A 21610-nucleotide genomic window follows, 5' to 3' on the forward strand; every position below is an offset into this window, starting at 1 on the left:
CGGACTGAGCGCGCGCTCAACAGATGCTGCTCTGTCTGTTGGCGCGCCTGATGTGATGGGAGGAAACAGAGACGATAAACTGCTGAACACCCACAACAAAAGAGACAAATAGAGAGATTTTTTTTTTTAATCTGTCTTCAGTCTTGAGCCTTTTGTCTTTCCTACAGTGAGGCTTAGCATTATTTTATTACGTAAACACTCGTATGTGTTAGACTTAAGATAAAAAAAACAAAGAGAAAAAAATCGATAATTGTGCCTTATAGCTCAACAGTGCACAAAGATATTTCTAGTATAACATTTACCGTTATTCCTGAACGTTTATTTGAGAAATGCAACATGGAAACTAGGATTTAAAAATATAGCCCGAATTAGCCTACCCTACAATTAAGAACGCTAGAAGGAACAAAAGCTAATAAAGTAGATAAACATGATGGATATGAGAAATTACTTTTGTATATATTCATAAAATGTGCATTTAAAGATTAATAAATGTCACTGGAGGATGAATGGTGTACTTTGAGGATGCATCCATGGGTGTAGCTCAGGGGGGGAAAAGGGCACTGATAACCCAGGCCCACTGTCTGGAGGGGCCCTTGAGAAGCCTGCAATGAAAAGTGTGTTTTTATTTAATTTTTCTAAGAAATTAGTGTAATTATTGAATCAAAAGCAACTAAATGAATTGGTCAACATACTGAAATTCGTACCCGATGGAGTAAAATAAAATACTGGGGGCCCCCTGCACCTCCCTTTAAAAATGTCGAAATGGTTTAGTCCACTGCTACAATAATGCAAGTAGATTTAATTCAACCATAGTAAAAGTATTGCTCATAAGTGGGGAAATTATGGTTCAAAAATACATTAAAATGCACCAGTGTTTGTGAAAATTACTTTAATTTTGTAAAATTAGCTTGACCATAATTGTTCTGTAAATAATTTAGATTTTTTCTTTAATCAGATGTTCTTTATCCCTCCTCATGACAGTTTATTAGTGTACATTTTCATTCTCCTCTTCTTGTATCATCCTCATTTACATCAAAATGTTCAATTGTAGACATAGCTCCAACTTTGACTGCATTCTCACATAATGAGAGGCTAACATCATGCTTTTGAATGATACAGAGTAAATGCAGTGTTTAATGAGTATGAGTACTAGTACTCAAACTTGCTATTAGCACCAATGACGTCAGAATGCCTGATGTGGGCATAAAGTGATGGACAGCCATTAGGAATAAATGGAAACGGAGGAAAGTTAGTACTTTACAGCTCTAAATGGACCCACAGTTTTCCACTGCTGCGTGACATCATCTGCAAAGAACTTATACCTGATACTGGGATTGATATCTGTGCTTCTCTAACTTTGAGCTTGATAAATATCACACAGTTCATCTCTAAGGAGGTCAAGTAAACCCATCACACTACATACAACTTAAAATAAACAAAGATTGTCCATGTGTGTAATTAAAAAGTAACAGCAATGAAAAAAATAGGGTGTATGTGTCATTTTTAGGTTTGTATAGCCTGTCAAAAAAAAAAAAAAAACCCTCAAAAACACAAAATTAAGTTTCTGCAAACTTCAGACCCTGTTCACTACCAGCCGTCAAAATGCCATAAAGGTCAACAACAAGCATAACCAGACCAGTGTATGTGTGTGGCACTGAGCTATTTTCTCCCTGTCTTGTTGGTGGGAATGTGACTGTTTGTTTCTTCTTCTGCAGAACAAAGACGACAGTGTGACAGTCAACCCACCACTTTTTGTTTGCAGCTGCCCACGGACACACTGTGATGATGAGGATGATGAAGGCGGACAGTGCAATCCAGCTGACCAGCACCACAGCCATAAGAGTAACAGAGCCTAACAGTAAGCAGGGTCAGTTCTGGATGTCTGTGATGACACTTAGCCGATATGCCTCATCAAAGATTTACTTAATGCTACTTTAGTTTAGCCTCATATTTTTCTAGTGTTTTGTTTTTTAATAGATAAAATTGCACATCTTTTAGGCTACAATCGTCAATCTATAGTTGCATTAAAAAGACTTTAGTTGCATCTAATATAAAGAAATTAGAGTTCTCTTAAACTTGAGGGATTTTTTAAAATGTATGTTTCATACCCTGATTAGATGGAGTCTGGTTTGCATGTCTATAGTGTCTCAGTCCTCTTACTGAGCCAGATAAAAGACTGTGTGTGCTGCTCTGTTAAACAACATTGCCTTCATCGCCCTCATGTTGTGTATGTGTGGTGTGTGAGTTTTTGGTCAACAATTTGGCGTTCATCTCCTCGCCCATTTACAAAGCTCCCCTTCAAAGCTGCAGCCACCGCCTCAATGAGTCTGTGTGTGCCAGAGGGGTCACCAAGAGGGAGACGGAGCAAACAAGAAGGATAGAGGATAAAGGTTTTAATAGTTTTCCAGGATTAAATCAACCCTACTACAGGTGATGATACAAATAAATCAGAAAATACAAGTGTAAATTAAAAAAAAGGAGGAATATGAACAGAGATGAAGCACCTTTTCAGTAGTTTGGAATCTACTGCCCTCTAGTGGCAAATGTCAGGAACCCTAGGGACACTATTTAGACTCAGACTTATGGAAAGCCACAGCATAAACTTTTTGTTGTAAAATCTGAGCATTTAATTGCCTGATTAAATGTTTATACTCCTACTTTTCTCTCTGAATTAAGTCCGTCATAACCTTCAAATTGTACAATGATTTTTCAAGGTACCATTTACATTCAAATAATAAAAATAAATAGGAAATAAGGAAGGAATGAGCACATCTAAATAGACCGAAATTTGCTATTTCAACACCAGTCTAATTTACCAAGAATAAAATAGCCTTACTGGGGGAAACTGAATCAATCTAAAAGCATTCAAATACAGCTGAATAAGAACGTGAAAGATTTTATAGTACTATCTCTGTTAGTAATTATTACTGCATTTTTTGTTTTAATGTGCCGTGTCTGTTCCGGTTTGTGTTTTTCTTTATGCCTTGTAAAAGATGGGTACATTACACCAACAGAGATTGTAATGACACTGTAGTCAAATACATGTACTTTAATATGGAGCCCCCATCCAGCAGGGATAAAACCGTCTTATTGCAAAGGAGGCATCCATCACAGTACCACACTTGAGGTTCCTACATTCTTTTAAATGACCCATCTACTATCACAAATCTTTACAAATAGAGATTGCATGGCTAGGTGATGGATTTTATACACCTGTGGGAACAGGTCTGATTGAAACACCTGAATTCAGTAATTAACAGGTGTGGCTACATGATTTTGTCCATAAAGTGCATCTCTACATATTTTAAACATATATATTCTGGACAGTTAAGTTTTATCATTAATTATCATTTAGATCATTTCTAGCAGTTATCTTTGCTAGGGTCAAGTCCTCAGTAAAAACATTGTTCTGAACAATTCACAGTAATACAGTGAAAATATATATATATATATATATATATATGTTAAAAGTCTAAATTCTACTTTATACTTAGATAAAATAAAGCAATACGTTTAAGCTTCAAGTTGCTATTTTAAATGTATTTTTTATTTTTTCCCAGACAAAATTAAACAAAGAATTAGATAAATACATTCATATAAAAGCTTTAATATTATACTGAAAGTGTAGTGTTTGGGTTTGAAGTATATGATTCGTTCGACTATATAAAATAGAGCCGTGTATAAATTATAAAACAACTGTTTATATTCCAGCCAATCAGAGTCGTTCCTCCGTGCTGCGCGGACCAATCAGAGAGCAGTTCTCTGAGAAGGAATCACACAGCGCCAGTTTACCTGCTCAGTAGTGTACAGGGGCAGCAGAGTAGTAGTCTCAGCTGTGCTTTAGTTTCAGACTTTTAGTACAAACCCGAAGGATGGACAGCCGTAGCAGAGCCCCTTTCTCGTGCCTAGGTGGAGGATAACGCCCCAAACTTTGTTGTAACTGCTCCGCCGGTACCGTCATGGCTCGGACCGGCTCCGGAACCCTCCTCTCCCGTCGGAACATCAAGCTGGATTCATTCCTGAAGCGGAACACGGAGCGGGCTGTGTACGAGAGGATACGAGCTTATGAACCGTGTGTGGTGATTTCAGAGACCATCAACAAGGTGTACATGCACGTGGTGCTGAGTGATGAGTGCGTGTACCTGACGGAGTACCCCCCACGCACGCTCACAACAGCCTTCAGCTACAGGCGCGTGCGGGACATCGAACTGGTAAGCTAACGGTTAAATTTATAATATAACGTTTGAGCTGGCGGTTAGAACTACTTAAACACTATGAATGAAACTAAAAGTGAACGGTTAATAGACTGACAACAACTGAGAGGCATTACTAAATCTATTATTCACTTCAACAACATTATTTTTGATCCATAAAGTGCCAAAACAGTGAAGTCTCTTCTCATCTACGAATTATCTCAACATCCTTGACGAATTTTCCGATTAGCTTACTCTTATTTTTTGTTTGTTTGTTTTTAAAAGCTTCAGAAATATTTTGGTTTTCAAATTCAGAAGTTTCACTGATGTAATGTTTTAAATGTGATAGATATATCCAATGAAGAAAGGGAATAAAATTAAAATGAAATAATAGTTAATGATGGACAGCGTTAATTACTTATTATCAACAATTTGACTGTCACGTGATGCCGTGACTCTGTACCTCCAGTATTTATAATGTCAAAGTTGCAGTTATAAACTAGTTTGAATGAAAATTGAACATTTGTAGGTGCTGGAAATACTTAAAACATAACATTCAGAATTTTTTTCAATATTATTATATCTGAGATTATGTTTTTATTGTTACTAATAGTATTTTGACGTTTATCCCAGGGCTTAAATTGTCAGGTTAACAGCCAGTTTCAGAAATTGAGAGATTTTAAGTGAAATCAACAGGTGACACTTTCTCACATTGGAAAATTTGGGGCCCCCTGACCACTACACCAAAGAAAGATGAATGTTAAATATGATTCGAAAAGGACCCATTGACCTGATGGTTTAACATTTTGGGTACAGGTAGTATCCTCTGCTTTATTCTTGCCTCTCAAGCTTTGCTTTAAATTCTCTTAAAATGCTGTATGATTCTATGTTTTAAAAAAGTGCAATCTCTGTTATTTTGATGACTAATTATATATCAAAAATTACTGAAGGATTTAACAAACTACATTTAGTTCACAACACAGGAGGATAGCAGGAAAATAAATAAACTTAAAACAAAAATTAAGGCAATTTGTGTTTGGTAAATTATTTCTTTGTTGTAACAATACTTCTTGGTAATAAATATTATACCACTGGAAAGCCTCGTTGTTACCCTTTAAATGATGCCACATTTGTAAGGATCATGCATTTGTGGGATGAGCAGCAGAGCTGAGTATGTGGGTTGCACCCATGAAAAATGTGCCATATCTTCTCTGCCAATGCCAAACAGCTGATTCTGCCATTGACTCTTGTTTGGTGTTTGGTGGATTGGATTATTGAAGTGTGAAGAAACAAGACATATTGACAATTTAACAATTTATTCATTTAACAAACAGGAGCCTCAATAGTGCATGGAAGAACCATACACAGCCACAACAGCCTGGCTCCTCCTCCTCATGCTGGTCACCAGCCTGGTCACACACTGCTGTGGGATGGCATCCCATTCTTCAACCAGCATTTGTCGCAAGTCAGCCAACGTGGTTGTGGTGGTCACTCTGGCATGAACAGCACGCCCAAGCTGATCCCACAAGTGTTCAGTGGGGTTAAGATCAGGACTGCTGGCAGGCCATTCCATCCTCTCCACTCCCAAATTCTGGAGGTAGTCTCTGATGAAAAAAGTATTCTAGGGTTGTTGTCTTCTTGGGACGCCCACTTCGAGGCCTGTCTCTGACATTCCCCGTTATATGGAACTTGACCTTCAGTTTGGAGATGGTGCTAGGGTTCACTCCAAACAATGCCCCAACTTGGTTTTGCAGAACACCAGCTTGAAGTCGCCCAACCTACAGGCCCTATTCAGATCAGTCAAATATGGCATGCCGATTCTTGAAGCAGACATCTACTGACCACTGCAGCAGGGCCCATGCTCACAGGTGCTGCCAATCAGGCACCTGATTGGCAGCACCTGGGGATACCAGAAGCTGAAAACAAGAGTCAATAGCAACAGAAAAATAAGCTGTTTGGCATTGGCAGAGAAGATTTGGCACATTTTTCATGGGCGCAACCCACATACTCAGTTCTGCTGCACATCCCACAAATGCATGATCCTTACAAATGTGGCATCATTTGAAAGGGTAATAAACAGGCTTTCCAGCGGTATAAGATTTATTACCAAGAAGCATTGTTACAACAAAGACATAATGTACCAAACACAAATTTCCTTTTTGTGTTAAGTTTATATTTTTAAATTGCAGACAAACTCCTGCACACTGTTTGAAATTGTACAGGAGCATTGGCGGCCTGTCAGTACTTGAAGCTATTTGAACAAACATTGACAAATTCAAACTGCAGACTGCCGACTAGTACATCTAACGGCATGATTGTTAAGGATGCACAATATTGGATTTTTTAGCCAATATTCCCAAAATATTGTATTATAGCTAATATATATAATATAATATAATATATATATATAATGTATTAGCTATTTAGATCAAGGTGGTGACTTTAAATGACCCATAGTTTGTTTTCAGCATGCCATGCTTTACTCTTACCCAATAACATGAACTAAACAGGAAACCTTTATCCTTAGATTACAGATTGTGGTGTGAATTAACCGCTCCGTACTCTCTGGAAACAGATTAAAGTCAATGCTGCATAATAAAACCTACATAACAAACAGTATCTGAAAGAGTAGCAGTGTGTGGAGCTGAATGAGCCTGTAAGTACCATTTATCTGGTTATGTCATGTCTGTAAGAGGTTAAAGGTTTAACTGCTTCCACACTTAGTTAATCCAGTTTACATTAAAGCAGCAGATTACTGCCTGTGCTGGCTGCATGGGGCTGCCCTCACTGTGGCCTCAGAGGGTGTGATGTTTTTATATTAAGATGAGGATTAAGTGTTACCTCTTTATTTTTTTTCCCCTTGTCTTGTTGGGAAGACTCCATAAAAAGACCTGGACTAATCTGAGACTAAAACACTTTATCAAATCCTTGTAGTGTCAACAAATTATACAAGATGCAGAACTATCACAGTAATTAAGTCTGACTTGATCATCTGTTGTCATTTCTAAATAGCTATACCTTTAAAGCTGCATAAGTAGCATTGACATCCTTGATTTTTAAACTTTAATATGATACAAGTAAAATCAATCAATACTAAAATCTGTTTTTGAAACCTTGGCAACAGAAATTGAAGTCCCAGAAACTAGTGCTGAAGAATTAATATAACTGTAATTGCAGTTGAGATGTCAGCTGTGCAATTACATAATTGCATAAAAGGCTGCAATTATTTTTGTATTAAAAGTACTTTAAAGGTTTACCAAAAATACCAGCATAAAGGCCTTTAACTTTGTAGTACCACTGTTGCACTTTGTTAAAGTAGCTTTATTTTCAAAAAAGGAAAAGCATTTACTTTTTGTAAATGCAGGTTATTTTGAAAACAGTAATTTAGAAGGTCAGGTTTTATGTTACCTCTTATCAGTATGTTTTGAGTTGAGAAATACACACTTCAAAATTATCATTTACCCTGATTACCAAGCAAGTTAAATTTCCCCCAGGATTATTAAAGTGTCTATCTATCAGTCTCTCTATCTATATAGACCATAGACTTTAAAAGGAATCTAGCTCTAGATAATGTATTTCTTCAGCACTGTTTCTTTAATTCTATCTAGTTATTTCTATCAGCTGTGGATCAGTGATAGAATCACTTGTCACTCAATCAGAAGGGGTTTGATTCCCCAGCTCCTGCAGTCACATGTAGATGTGTCCTTAGGCAAGACACTTGCCCTCAACTTGCTCCCACTGCTGCAGCGGTGGCGTGTGAATGTGTATGAATGGGATTAGTTAACTGACTGACACTTTACATCACAGTCTCCACCAACAATGTGTGAATAGTAAGGTAAAGTAACTTTATTTATGCCCTGGTAGATTTGGTTTACAGTCAGGGAGTTGGCTTCCTTTCAATACAATCAGCAGCACTGGATGAAATATGATAAAGTGGCCATAGATTTACCACCAATAATTAAAGCGAGAAATGTGTAATTAAATCAATAGTCCATGAATAATACAGTTTTGTTCCTACATCATTAGAGCTGTATTAGTTTGACATTTGGATCTCACTGATGCTTATTTTTCTATCACTTGGTTTTATAGGTGGTGTAAAAAGCATTCTGAGTTGTCAGACAACTAGGAAAGGGCTACAAAAGCACAAGTGATTTTTTTATTTACAGTTTGCACATCCTTATTTCTTTCTTTCTTTTATTTGACCACAGGTGAATGACCTTCCAGATTTCCTCAGTGGTAAAGACAGAGAGCAATGCCAGCACATTCGTATCACCTACCTCACTGAAAAGCCTGCTGCAAAGGGTCGTGATTGGCTGGGGAGAGACAAGAGGGAGGGTCTTTTTCCTGCAGTCCCGCCTTCCCGCAGAAATAGCCACTGCCCGACAATAACACACACCTTAGAAGGTAAAGACAAGTGTTTACCTGCTTTAATAGAGAGGAAAAGGCTGTTTAGACATCACAACTGTAAAAATGACTTGATAAAATTTGCAGAAATAACAAAGGAAAGGAAATTATAGCCAGAAGGGTCAAGATTTTTTTTAAAATGTTAACGCTTTGCATTGAATATGAAGTAAATTTCTTGTAAACTTAGATTGTAACAATGCCAATAGATTACATTTCAGTTTCTCTATGTGAAATTAGTTCCTCTCTTGATTTACCTGTAACATTAATCATCATGTGTCTCCCCCCCCCCCCCAGGATATCCTGCTCACAGGTAAGCATTACACCAACAGACACACACAGTTTGACACAAACACAATCTCTGGTTTGTTAGGTGATACTCATGTCTGGAAGCTGAGACTGCCTGTGGTGGCTCTTACTTTTTAACAATCTCTTATAAATAGTTAAAATCATTCACCTCCTGCAGGTTTAAACAGTCGAATTACATTAAATTTGATCCTATCTTTATTAAAGTTGGCAGGATTCTTGTCAATAATGGGGGGTTCAGAATATGACTCAAAATCAAGGCAAATGAGTGATGATGTGTGTTTGGGGGGTCTGTTCAAATGACCTGAAGGCATGTTAGAAATACAAAAGATAGCCTTTTCTGTTTTTATACAAAATCAGGATATTCTCTACCTTAAATATTTCACATTCAGGCGTCACAGTAAAAGTCTGTGTGCACACCTGCCTTTTTTCGCATTGGCAACCTATGTTTTGGAACGCTCCCCATCAGAGTTTCCACCAGAATCAGGTCATGGTATTTGCAGCTACTTCAGACCTGGAAACTTAACCCTTGAAAAGATAAGTCAGATCAGTTTCTCCTCCACCTTCTTTGTAGACCAGTGATTCCTAAATGGCCCCACGGGAGAGATCAAATCAGGGGGCTCAGCAATGCTGAATAAAAACAATGTATTCTGTTTGGCACAGTTAGCTAACTTTTAGGACTTCCAGGTAAATGTAGAAATAACAGTGGATCATGGCTGTGTTTTCATTTACTTCCTCCTCCAGTTAGCTTGCTTCCTGATTGGCATAGCACTGTTTGATGCTTGTTTCTGCTCAGTTGTCCTCGGTGCCCACCACACACATCAGGATTTTTGGTGGTAAATATTGACTGCTTTATATTTACAATATCCAGTTGGACCAAGTGGGAAAAATTCACTCTTTGCTTACTTTGGTCGGAAGGGTGGATTCAGTCCTACAAATGGTACAAATCACGATTATCGTGTAGTGTGTGGCCCACTTAAGATGATTAGAAAAATACACTGCACAGGCAGGAATATAACAGCACTAGAAGAGAAAGTATCTCATGAGTACAAAATTATTTTGCTCAAGTAGAAGAATATATTGCACGAGTAGAAAATAAAATATGTCAGGGGTAGAAAAATACATTTACATGTAGAAAAAAATACTGAAATTGTGTAAAATATTCTGCACAACTAGACGACACAGAACAGTGATGTATTTTGGTCAAATGCAAAGCAATGCTTGTGAGAGTTTGACCTGCAGCACCTTTGTGTTTGTTAAACACACTGTGCAAATAATAGCTCTGACACAAGTCAGACAACAAAAACAAACATTTCTGTTTGAAGTAAGGATCACACAGGATAATTTAGCCTCCTATTTCTATACACATGTAATAATTAGTACAGAATTATTAATAACTGCATCTGAATTGATTTTATGTAGCTACTCTAACAGAGCGTTTACCTCACAAGATTTAGAAAATTGAATTATTGAACTGACGTGTAGTTTTATGTAGATCATAGTCCCCAGAGGATCCTTCCGTTTTCAGAAAATTCCTCATACAGACAATAATGTTTCATTAGCAGTTGTAAAATCTGCAAAAAGACTCGAACATTGTATTATACATGTCATATTTGAAGGAGTTGGTGGCGTGAAACAACAGGCACATGGGCGTACACTGTTTTGGTAGACTAATACACATTTGTGCAAATATAATTTTGACAATCTCAGAGCAGAAAAGCCTTGTTTCCCCTTGAGAATCTTATTTTTTGGGGTAAGGGCTTGACCTTGGCTTAAATAGCCTCCATGATTCCTCCAGCACGACCAAAAGGACCAACGCTGATCCTGAGGCATGTGAAATAAAAGCTAATTTAGGGCCTTTTTCCAATCATTTGCTAATTTTATTCCAATTTAAAATAATTTCTTGATGTGCATTTTTTAACTGTCTCTAATGTTGCAGCTTTCTGTATTTTTTTCTTTACCCTTTTTTTTCTAAAATGTGCTGTAGAGTTTCAGGCTGGGAGTCGTGGAGACAGACAAACTCTTTCAGCTATAAAACCTTTACAGCTGTGTTTGTCTGCAGGACTACGGGAGAGAGGGAGGGTCGAACTATACGAGCTTTAAGAGGACATACCTGCGTTTGTATATGTGTGTTTCTCAGGCTGCATTCATCATTTAAATGTCAGATATCATCTTCCACTTTCAGATTGAAAATATTTAAATAATGCGACAGGTGAAAGCAGCCTCCTCTGTGGAGCTCTGTAAAGATCGTCTCAGGTAGCTCATGATTTATGCAGACGTGTTTCACCTCAGTTTACCCATCTTTATCATTGAGAAAATTTAAAACAATTCAAATGACTCATTTCACATTTTTAAGAGTAACATTTATTTATTTGTTCAAGATGTGAGTTTAAAATATAGAAGGACTTCACAAAAGCAATATTTTTCCTTCATTTGCATAGAAAATAAACTATATTTGATATTAAGGGCTACAACTTTAGAGAATGTTTATACTTTTGCTCTGAGTGAATGAATAACAGTACCTATTTAGAATCATTTTGTTCTTTGTATCCTGTTTTTGATTCTTTGGTGTCTTGTGGGATTGTTTGTTCTGTAATTCCTCTGTGTTGTATGTTTAAGAACGTCCCATGTGCATCAGTCAGGAAGCAGTTTTGTTGACTGAAGAGACAAGGGAAGCGTGAACAGATTTACAGTTGCTGAAGGCTGAATTGTTGCTTGGTGACACAGATGCCACACAGCGATAAAACGTGATGTGTGTGATGTAAACAGTGTTTCATACTCCAGTTTAGCTGACTCCTGGGAGGTCATTAACCAAATGCACAGACATATCCAAAGAAATTATCTTTAGGGACATGAAAGTGCTTCAAAACCATCAAGAAACTATGTTTCATAAAAAATGACTGTAATATACTATAGGTTTTTTAAATCAAATTCTTTTAAATTGTCAATATTTGTCCCAATTTTATAGTTGTAAAACCAGGTATTGTATCATTACATCCCTGCTACTATGTATGAACAGATGTCAGAATAGTTAGACAGCAGACAGTAGAAGTTAGAGCTCCTTTATGAGGCAAGCACACTGCTCATTGGTTACAAAACCATGAATGTTTCCATGAAGCTGATTGGTGTTAACAGCAACCAGTGGGATTAAAGTGCCATACATTTACATAAAATTGCTCATTTAAATTAGGGCTGAAAGATTTTGGGGAAAAAAACAATCTAATTGTTATCCCCCCAATATTGTGATTACAATTTAATGTGATTATTTTTTAATTTCTTCATCTTGTGTATTTCTCAACAAACAAGCAATAAAACATTCTATATCAGAACAAGCACGGTATTTGGTAGATATAACTAAGGCTGAACAGTTTTGTAAAAATATCTAATTGGGATTATTTCGACTGATTGCAAATTAGATATGAACTGTTGTATTGAGGAGAATGAGGATTTTATGTCTCTCATTTTAATAAGATCAACATAAAAACAAGGAAAACAGGGGTTTTTGCAAACTATTGTGGAAAAAATTGACAACTGAATGCTTGCTTTATGTTTAAAGCATAACATCTCTGCCTCCCTGCCTGCCAGAAAGGCCTTAAAGTTTACAATAGTGCCACTGCATTGGCACTTTGTACAAGTACTTCAATTTTCAAAAAGAGGAAAACCTTTTATTTTTGGAGAATATTACGTTCTGTATTTTTTGTACAACTAATTATTTGTATGTTTTGAGTTGAGAAGTACATGTTCTTTAATAACCAAGCAAGAAGACTCATAATATCATTCATGTATTTTATTGCAATGGTAAGTAGCAATATGGTCCATTATGCAACTATGGGTACATAAAATCCCAGCTCTGTATTTTTGAAAACCTGGGACTCAATAATGTTTGAACTTATCAATACTGCTATTGAGTTACACTGCTTCTGTGATTTAGCCTTATTTTATCTTATCACTGGTGCAAAAACAAACAAATCTGTTCTTGCAGGAGGAAATAGAAGCTTAAAGCTTATCAACATTTTGCATCAATATAAGCCGAAAATTGGGTACCTTTAACCTTTAGCTCAAATAAAAAAAGACTGGCTGCGCTGAGAGCAGCATGTAATCATATCACTACAAATTTTCTATCTTTGTTCGGTCAGTTGTTTGCATTTAGTTAATAATACATGCTAGTCATATGTAAAACACAGAATTATGTCATTATACATTTCTTTCCTCTTTATTTTTTGTTTATTTTAGTAACCAAAGTGAAGACGGAATAGAAGAGGTCCACATGTTACCACCCACACGCTCTGCCTCCTGGCCAAACCCAGAGTCCCTGGGTTTCCTGAAAGTCCCACATCCTCCCCCTCATCCTCCCTCAAAAACCCCCTCTATTTATTCCCTCTCCAGCTCTCCCTCTTTATCTCTGTCACCCTCGGATCAAAGACTGAACATCATGGAGAGTGGACAGGTACAGATGGTGGGAAGGATAAATGGAGGGGTAGCCATCAAGGCTTTTATTCACTGAGATCTAAATAACCGACACACCAGACACTAAAGGCTGTCTGTCATTATCATTCAAAAAAGTGGATCAAAAACCTGCTGTGCAGCATCAAAACAACTTAAAGCTTTTTTAGATGTTTTGAGCTGAAGCATAAAGAACATCTTTGATAGCTTCAAAGGAACCAGAGCTTATCTTTTTGATTAACTTGTTTCAAATACTTCATAAATAATCAGGCAAACCCTTAATTTATATTGAAGTGCAGATATTTGCATTGATTGTTTTATTTAAGACAGAAGAAAAAAACCCTGTTTGTGTTCATGGGATGTTTCAGGTACCAAGAAGGATTGGGTCAGTCTTGTCTCGCCTGCTGAGGAGGGATGGAGTGAATAACAAAGAGGAGAGAGAGGCTGAGCTGCACCTTTATGCCGTGTCGCAAACGTCCAGACTTTATCTGCATCTACAGAGTTCATGGAACAGCTTCATTATTGTGAGTGACAATTGGGACATATGCAGATTAAGCCTTAGGATCTGCATGTTGTCTTAAAATCTCTGATTAGAAAAAAGCTTAGAGCTTTTTTGATCTTCTGAAATACTTTTCACTTTATTCTTAGGAGTTTTACTAAAGCTGAATATCAAAAACTGATTGGTTATACAGCTTTAATGCACACACAATATGTCTGATAGGCTTTATTAAAAGTGTAGGATCAAATAACTGCTTTCCTTTATATTTGAGAGACTTAATTTAAATCTTGATCTGTGCTTGATCTTTGTGAAAACACCTTTAAAAATTCAAATTAAAGGTTTACTTTAAACACAATTGATTAGTAATTTCCAAGAAATAAAAAAACTGGTCACTGCTGGAAGTGTTACACTCACGGGAGTTTGTAGTGCCAGGGACTATTTTCAGCAGTGGATTAATCCACATTTGGTGCTCTTGTGAGTATTTCTGGCAGTCGGACAGAGTAGTTTCCTCCTGAGACAGAACATTTTGTACAACCTTTTATTCACACATGCTTAAGTACTAGATCTAGGAAAAATACAGATACATCAATTATATTGTCAACAAGGCTTGTGTGACAACTCAAACTGCTGGTACTATATATTTGTATGTAATAAAGAAAAAGTACTGTAAATGTTCAAATACGAACCAGTAGTCAACATATTATATTATTATGTTTTGTTATGTGTCATGGCCCTTTTATGTTATTGGTATTATCAAGGGTTAACATGTTGATTCTCAAGTGTTTCCAGCCTAGCGTTTAATGTTTTTGAACTGTACGACAGGGGTTCTCAAACTTTTCGGGGCTAGGGACCCCTTACAGGGCAGAAAATTTTCCAAGGACCCCCACATAACCCTCACACTGATTAAACATATGTTAACTGCCATTTTCGTTGCCCTGTCATCAGAAAAAATCTTTAAACTCTGCATGCTTTGTGATCAGATGACGCTTTAGCTTGGCGAGCTTCATGGCTTCATTTGCAAACAGACACACAACACATTTTAGTCTTCCGCTCTTCGCTGTTCTCAATAAAACCAAACTCCAGATAGCTGTCATCATATTCTCTCAGTTTAGCTGGTTTGAGCCTAGCATCACTCTATGGAGTGGGCGCGCTTAAATATTTATCCATTAATGCTAGCTGGACCGGCAAGGAGTGATAGATTTAGGTGATATGTCACAATCATATCTGAGTTTTTGTTGGCCTAAAGCTGACTGATGTCGGAGTCATTAGTTTAGTACAGTTGTTTCATGGCGCTTTGGTCCCTTTATGTATTTATTTGCTTTTTAATGACATAGCATTTAATAATTTATTTTGAATTAATTCAGGGACCCCCAAACTGTGACTTGCGGACCCCCAGGGGTCCCCAGACCCCAGTTTGAGAACCACTGCTGTAGAACACAGAGAGCAATTGGCAGACAGGAAAGTTAGCCAACGGATAAACGAACCAGGTTTGTTCTAGGTCACTGACAGCAGAGATGGTTTACTTGCGAAAAGAAGATGGGGAAAAAAGAGCTTATTATAAGAGTAAATATTTGAGGATTTACGTTAGATGTGTTTTATGTGTGTGCTTTCAGAGGTCCACTATGTTGTTAGACCCACTCCACAGGCGACGGTGCAGCATTTCATCTGACTCGTCTTCTGATAGACGACCTCCTTCTATCAGGTAACAGAAATCTGTTGTAACACTGGACTGGATTGTTGGAGAAGCTTGAGTTATTAATGACCTACTCTGTGTGTGATGTGTGTGTGCAGCCTGGAGCGGACAGCTCACCTGTTCGGTCAGCTGAGTGCTGAGCTCCTGCAGGAGGAGATCAGTGTGGAGAGTCTCTACCTGCTGCTGCAGGAGCTGAGAACGGCCGCTCACCGTAATGTCACTCTGCGCAGACTCTTCTGGAGGGTGAGACGTTCAAATGCCTGGTTGTTTAAGTGAAATGCACCATTATTTACACCTAAAATCAGGGTTGTTAAATGATTAAAGAATTAAATCAAATTAAAATGATGAAAATTGTAATGAGTTGCTGAATTTTAATATTAAATTGCAGAATGAATTGCATGCTTAAATTTGAATTATTTTGCTTTCTTAAATGCACACTGTGTAAAATTCTGCCACAGTGAGGCCATAAACCAAAAAATTAACACAATATAATAAGTAGAGACCAGAGCTGCCCTGCTCCACTGTTTACCTCTTGTTTTATATTGAGGACTCTGTTCAATAAACACGGGACTTCATTACGTGTATTAACTAAACAGGAAAAGTCACGTTTTGTTTTCATTCAAAAATTATGCATAATGAGGGAGACATGCATCTAAAAGTGCACTTCCACATTTGCACTGGAAGTGGTCCCAGAATGCCCCTGTGCTCTGGGGGCTCTTCCAGGGTGATCATGAAAGAGCACTTTTAAATATTTTTCTCCCTCATTATGAGAAATTTATGAAAGACGTCAAAACAACAGTTTTCTGTTTAGTAAATGCGCCTTATGGGGTCCCATTCTTACTGAACAGAGTCCTCAATTCAAAACAAGTAGTACTGAGAAGGAGGTGGGTGCTTCTGAGTGCTGAGCAGTACTGGTCTGAATTCGCTGGAAAAACTGTTGGTGTGTGTGGGGGCTTCAATGTCATGGAGGTGAGTTTGGGCGATTGAACTTACAACCTATGACAGTCACAATGACAAGACAAGTCCTGTAACAATTATAAAAATCAAAAATGTCTATGTCTATGAAAACATTGCAAAATATGTGAGGTACAGTAAGACCTCTATATAAAGCACAGAAATGGTCCCCTTATATGTTATTATATGTATTTTTTTTTTCAGGGCAAAGATTATACATTTTTTTCTTTAAAACAAGGGTCTTTCAATAAGTAATGGCATTATGTCAACAACAGAAAAGAATTACTTGCTACAGACTGAAGAGTAAATGCAAATAGCTAAAAGAAACAGTATAACAAAGAAAAGAAATGTTTACTATCACGAGGTGCAGACCTCTTTTGATTTCTCCACTGAGCTGTCTTAGTCTTTTAAGTGGAGTGAAACATTCAGAGCATTAGTAGTGCCTTTATTTTCCATCACTGTGAGAGCAGGGAGGCAACAGTTAGTAGCTTCCAGCTGCAGCCCTGATAATATAGCTTAACTATGGTGTGACTATAAGAACAGCATATCACAGGATTCATACATTAGAAAATCTGTTACTTACGTACCTAACTTTGCTTGAAATTTAAACTGTATGATTATTAGAATATGACAAATGTGAGGTTTTTTAGCCACTAAAGAGGATGACTCTCCTTGAAAACTTAAAGTAAACCTGAAAAAATGTAAAGTTTAAGGGACGCTGTGATGAATCATTCCAGAAGTTTATAGAAGATGTGAATTTAAATTTATCACTTCTGGCTGTCTTTTCAGTAAAAAAATGGCACTGTAGACTACAGGTTTAATCTGCTTTCAGTCAGGTGAAGTTGTACTCTGTTTTGTGTGTCAGTCTAGTGAGGTGTGCGTGTTCCTTGTTCAAACTCTGGAGGAATCTCTACACGGCTGTCAGAGCCTCAGCGGAGTCTACACGGCAGATCAACTACTGTAAGCTCCCCTGTCTGTGTGTGAGAGAGAGAGATAAACCGTGTCAAATCCAACACCTTAATACTGTCAGAGGCTATAAGCTGCTTTGTTTTTTATACAACACACTTATTTAACTTAAGGGAAAGGCTTTAAATTTGAAAGTCAGTAAAAGTTCATGATGTTTAGTGGTTCTTCAGTGGTTTTAACTAAATCTGTGTCTCATTTTTTTTTATTAAGAAGTGATTTTGCTCCGTAGATAAATATTTTTTCTCTGAATTGTTCATTAATGTCAAAGAGTGGAAAATTGACTAACTTTAAATTGACTAACTTTATCTTTATTTTATGGCCTACATTTCCTGTAAAACAAAACATATAAAATCCAGTGTATAACATGAACTCTCATGGCTGCAAGTGCAGCTGCCACCATCACACAGTGCACTGAGGCAATTGAACCTTCACCCCTGTACAGCAAGCAGCTGCTTCACTGCACTAAGCGTGCAGGGATACATACCAGTGCAGAGGAGGCAGTCTGTGTGCCTTTTTAGCAGCTTTTCTCCCTCATTAGAATATAACCTTGCGTTTAGAGATAACAGTGGTGTACTTTTAAGTAAATAAACCTAGTGTAGCGCTGGCTTGATAGCTCCACTACCGTACTAGGGGGCAAGCAGAACATATCACTGAGGAGAAAGTTGTTCAAATAAATCAGTCTTAAATAAGATCCTATTAAAGTATTGTTACTTTACAAAGTAGTATTATGTGCCATCTTTTCTGGCTAATAGTCTAATCTTTTTGCCCAGGCTGAGCACTCTGATCGTGCAGACTCTGGCCGTCATGTTCAGAGAGACGGAGGTTGAACCAGCCCGACACATCCTGCTCTCTGCCAAAAAGTAAACCCCTAACCTGTGTCCTGTTTCTGTATCAGAGTTATAAAATGTATAAATAAAATATCTGTTAATTTTTTTTCTCCTCTCTGCAGAGGTGCCCTTGCCTCCAGGATGTTGCTTGCCTTGATTTGTGACCCTGAGCTGCAAACAGAAACCCAGGGATCTCTGGCAGATTGTGAGGTAACCTGCTCCCCTTAATCTCAGAAATCTGTTTAATTTTCCTCAGGTTGTATCTGATCTAATTCTTTTATTTCTCCCAGCTTCAGGCCTTACTAGCTGATTACCTGGATGCCGCCTGCTCTCTGTTCTTTGAAATGTTGCTTTTAGGTCAAGAGGTGAGTTTGCTATTGACATTGCACTCCAAACATCCACTGTAGCTGGGTCGATAGAGTTCGTCTCAGGGTAAAAATGGACAAAGACAAATAGTGGATGTTTCTGAGAAAAAGCCACAGGACTTGTGGGAAGTCTAAACATTTGAACCTAACCTGGGACAAACTTTGCCTTTTTTTCAGGCAAGCAGATGCTCGCCTGCTGGCAACTTCCTGTCTGTTGGTTGGATCCTCAGGGTGATGCAGCCTCATCCTCACCTGGTAAACTTTCTCACTTTTACTCTGTTCATGCATTAGTCACAGTATACATGATTAGTCTTAGTCTCCTGGATTAAAACTTAACGTCAGTTTTTTTTAATATCAAAGATCTGTTTTTAACTCATCCTGTCTTCTTCGTAGAAACAAAGGACTTTTTTAGTCATTTTAGTTGAAGAAAAAACCTGACTTGGATCTGGGCCCATAGACCTTACAATACTTGTCTGGATGTCATACATTTCATACAAATAGCTGTTTATTAAAGTCTAACTGACATGCCGAAGAACTCTAAATCTGGACTCCTCTCTCTGCAGTTGGACTTCATCAGCTACCAGGCTCAGCATGTAGTGCTGGTCCTGTCGGACATACAGGAGCCCTTTCTGAGTCCTGCTCAGGCCGTTCTTCTGTACCAGCGCTGTCGCCTCCTGCTGGCCTGCTTGCAGCACAACAACCAGCTGGCACAACATCTGCGATCACACTTTAGAGAGGAGTTCAGGTTGGTGCTGCTTTATTCTTGCTTAAGACTCGGAATGGCAATCTTTCAGTCTTCCATTTTCTGAAAGTTAAAGGGAAGTTTGCATGGGAAAAAGCTTTAATGATGGTATTTATGTACAGTCACTTATACTCTAGGAATCACAGAAGGATGAGGAGGCTGGATGAAACGTTAGTTCTAAAGGATCCTTGTTTCTTACTCTTAGGTACTCGGTGAAGATTTCATGTGCAGAGGAGAAGCTTCCGCCTCACTACCTGATCAGTCAACCAACCCTACACCTGGTCAAGCAGATCCTGACTCTGCACAAATCATCACACATGAATACTTGTGCACTTACATCTGAAAAAGGACTGTGACAGTGTGTGCCTTGACTGAAACGAAGGATACTGTGCTGTGAATGAACTACTACTGATAGAGGCTCAGCTGTCTTCTGCTGTGTATATTTAGTTCTTAAATTACATTGTAGTGCAGAAACAATACAAGGGAGGACAGAAAGTAAAACACAAATCTCAGGTATCGTAGTGGTTTGCTTTGTCAGTTAGGTGTCTAATTTATTTTGAAAATAAAGAAAGGAACTCTGCATTGAACTCATCCCAGTCTTCATGTCTGAATGAACATTCTTCTACATAAACTTGTGCTGTGTCATTTTTTTAGGAGATTCAGGACAAGTGAAATAAAATCAGGAGTCTTCTAACGGCATACTAAAAAACCCACAAGCCTGATATGGTGGTATAAAGCAGAAATGTTTGTGGAGTAGTATTCTGCTACTAGTATATGGTACTAGTAGTACTATACAATTTTGGACACAGCCAAAGAAAAAATTCTGGCTAATGTTTGTCATCAGTGTTGGTTGAATTTTCATTAAAAAAGACAGAATTGCTAAAACTACTAAAGTTTTTCATGTGAGGAACACAAATGTTTATAACTACTCAAAGGCAGTTGATCCAACTTTTACAGAGAAATTCAACCAAACATCACAATCGCCCATTTCATGATAGTGCCCAAAGAAGATCAGCAAAGACATCGTGGTTAATCCTCTAAGAACCACAAATATCTGTACAAAGTTTCATGAAAATCTGTGGAATAATTGCAGAAATATTTCAATTTGGGTAAATAAACTGGCTGTTTCTTAGTTTCTCGCAATGTTTTCATTAGTGTACCAAAGAGGTAAAATCTGTGGTTTTTTAACTTATTTATTTATTACTCAGGATTGTTGATCAGTATATGGTCAGTATATTATCCAACATGGCTGTTTCTTTGCATCTGTAACTTTGCTAAATGTTGCTCAATGTTGAGCTCATGGTGGATTAATGCTGGGTCTTCATAAATAATTCAACAGTAAAATCTTGGCCTGGCTTCTTTGTTAATTGTCTTGTTATGAAATGGCACCTCACGAGTGAAAGACTGATTGACTGATTGATAGTTGTGTCTCATGTTTATGTACCTGTAAATGTGCCTCGGGTGATGTGGTTCTAAATAAAATAAACTTTATCTTCTTAAAGCTTCTTGTGTCTTCATTGTTCACAATATTGAACTTAACAATGTCAGACTTCCTTGCTGTTCCTCATCCCTCCACCAGGAGCTGACAGTCCTCTCCTTTCTCCATCTAAGCAGGTAATGCCTTAAAGCTCTTTTGACCCCATACCCACCTCTCGGCAGGACCCTGCCCACCTCAGTGTCTGACCACTTATATTTATTTACACCTTTTGTCCTTGTCAGTTATTTTATCAGCCGAAAGTCTAAACACCTGTCTGCAAGGGCTTACTGTGACATCACACTTTGTCCTGAAGCATGTGCTACCGCATGACTAAAGAACCCACCGTCATTGTGTTGTTGTTTCTTTAATGACAAGCATTTTATAAATGAGCCATAAATAAATTATCAAAAATGTTTGTGTTTCTTCCCCTCATGTATGCCGATACAAATTGCCTTGTTAATATGCAGTCATTTTTTTCAACTTTTCTGATCACTGTTACAACCCCTGTTTATTTAAGTTGGCAACTGGACAACCTTGAGCATCAGAATGCTCTTAATGAACTACACTGCGTGCCAATTTACTAAGTGATCTTATCCTGAAAATCTGGAAGGCTGCTGTTCAGAAAAAGTGTTTTAGTATGATGTATTTAAGGCTTTTTGCTCTGACAAAACCCTTTTTGTTTGAATCTACAAAGCTTTCTAATATCTTTTATCACAGACCACGCTTATATAAGTGGGTGACATT

At 37.7% G+C, this 21610-nt stretch overlaps 1 protein-coding gene across 1 annotated transcript; it reads left to right on the forward strand.

The window, feature by feature from the left end:
- Window positions 1-3782: 3782 nt before the first annotated feature.
- On the forward strand, window positions 3783-19980 carry c23h12orf56 (chromosome 23 C12orf56 homolog). Its single transcript, XM_041780344.1, has 14 exons — window positions 3783-4211; window positions 8402-8597; window positions 8892-8907; window positions 13134-13347; window positions 13712-13867; window positions 15456-15544; window positions 15634-15778; window positions 17355-17449; window positions 18226-18315; window positions 18405-18492; window positions 18573-18647; window positions 18825-18902; window positions 19211-19392; window positions 19595-19980. The coding sequence occupies exons 1-14, from the start codon at window positions 3960-3962 to the stop codon at window positions 19743-19745; spliced, it is 1827 nt and encodes a 608-aa protein (XP_041636278.1). The 5' UTR covers window positions 3783-3959; the 3' UTR covers window positions 19746-19980.
- The last annotated feature ends 1630 nt before the right edge of the window (window positions 19981-21610 follow it).

This window comes from Cheilinus undulatus, linkage group 23, assembly GCF_018320785.1.
Source record: "Cheilinus undulatus linkage group 23, ASM1832078v1, whole genome shotgun sequence".
Lineage (NCBI taxonomy): Eukaryota > Metazoa > Chordata > Actinopteri > Labriformes > Labridae > Cheilinus > Cheilinus undulatus.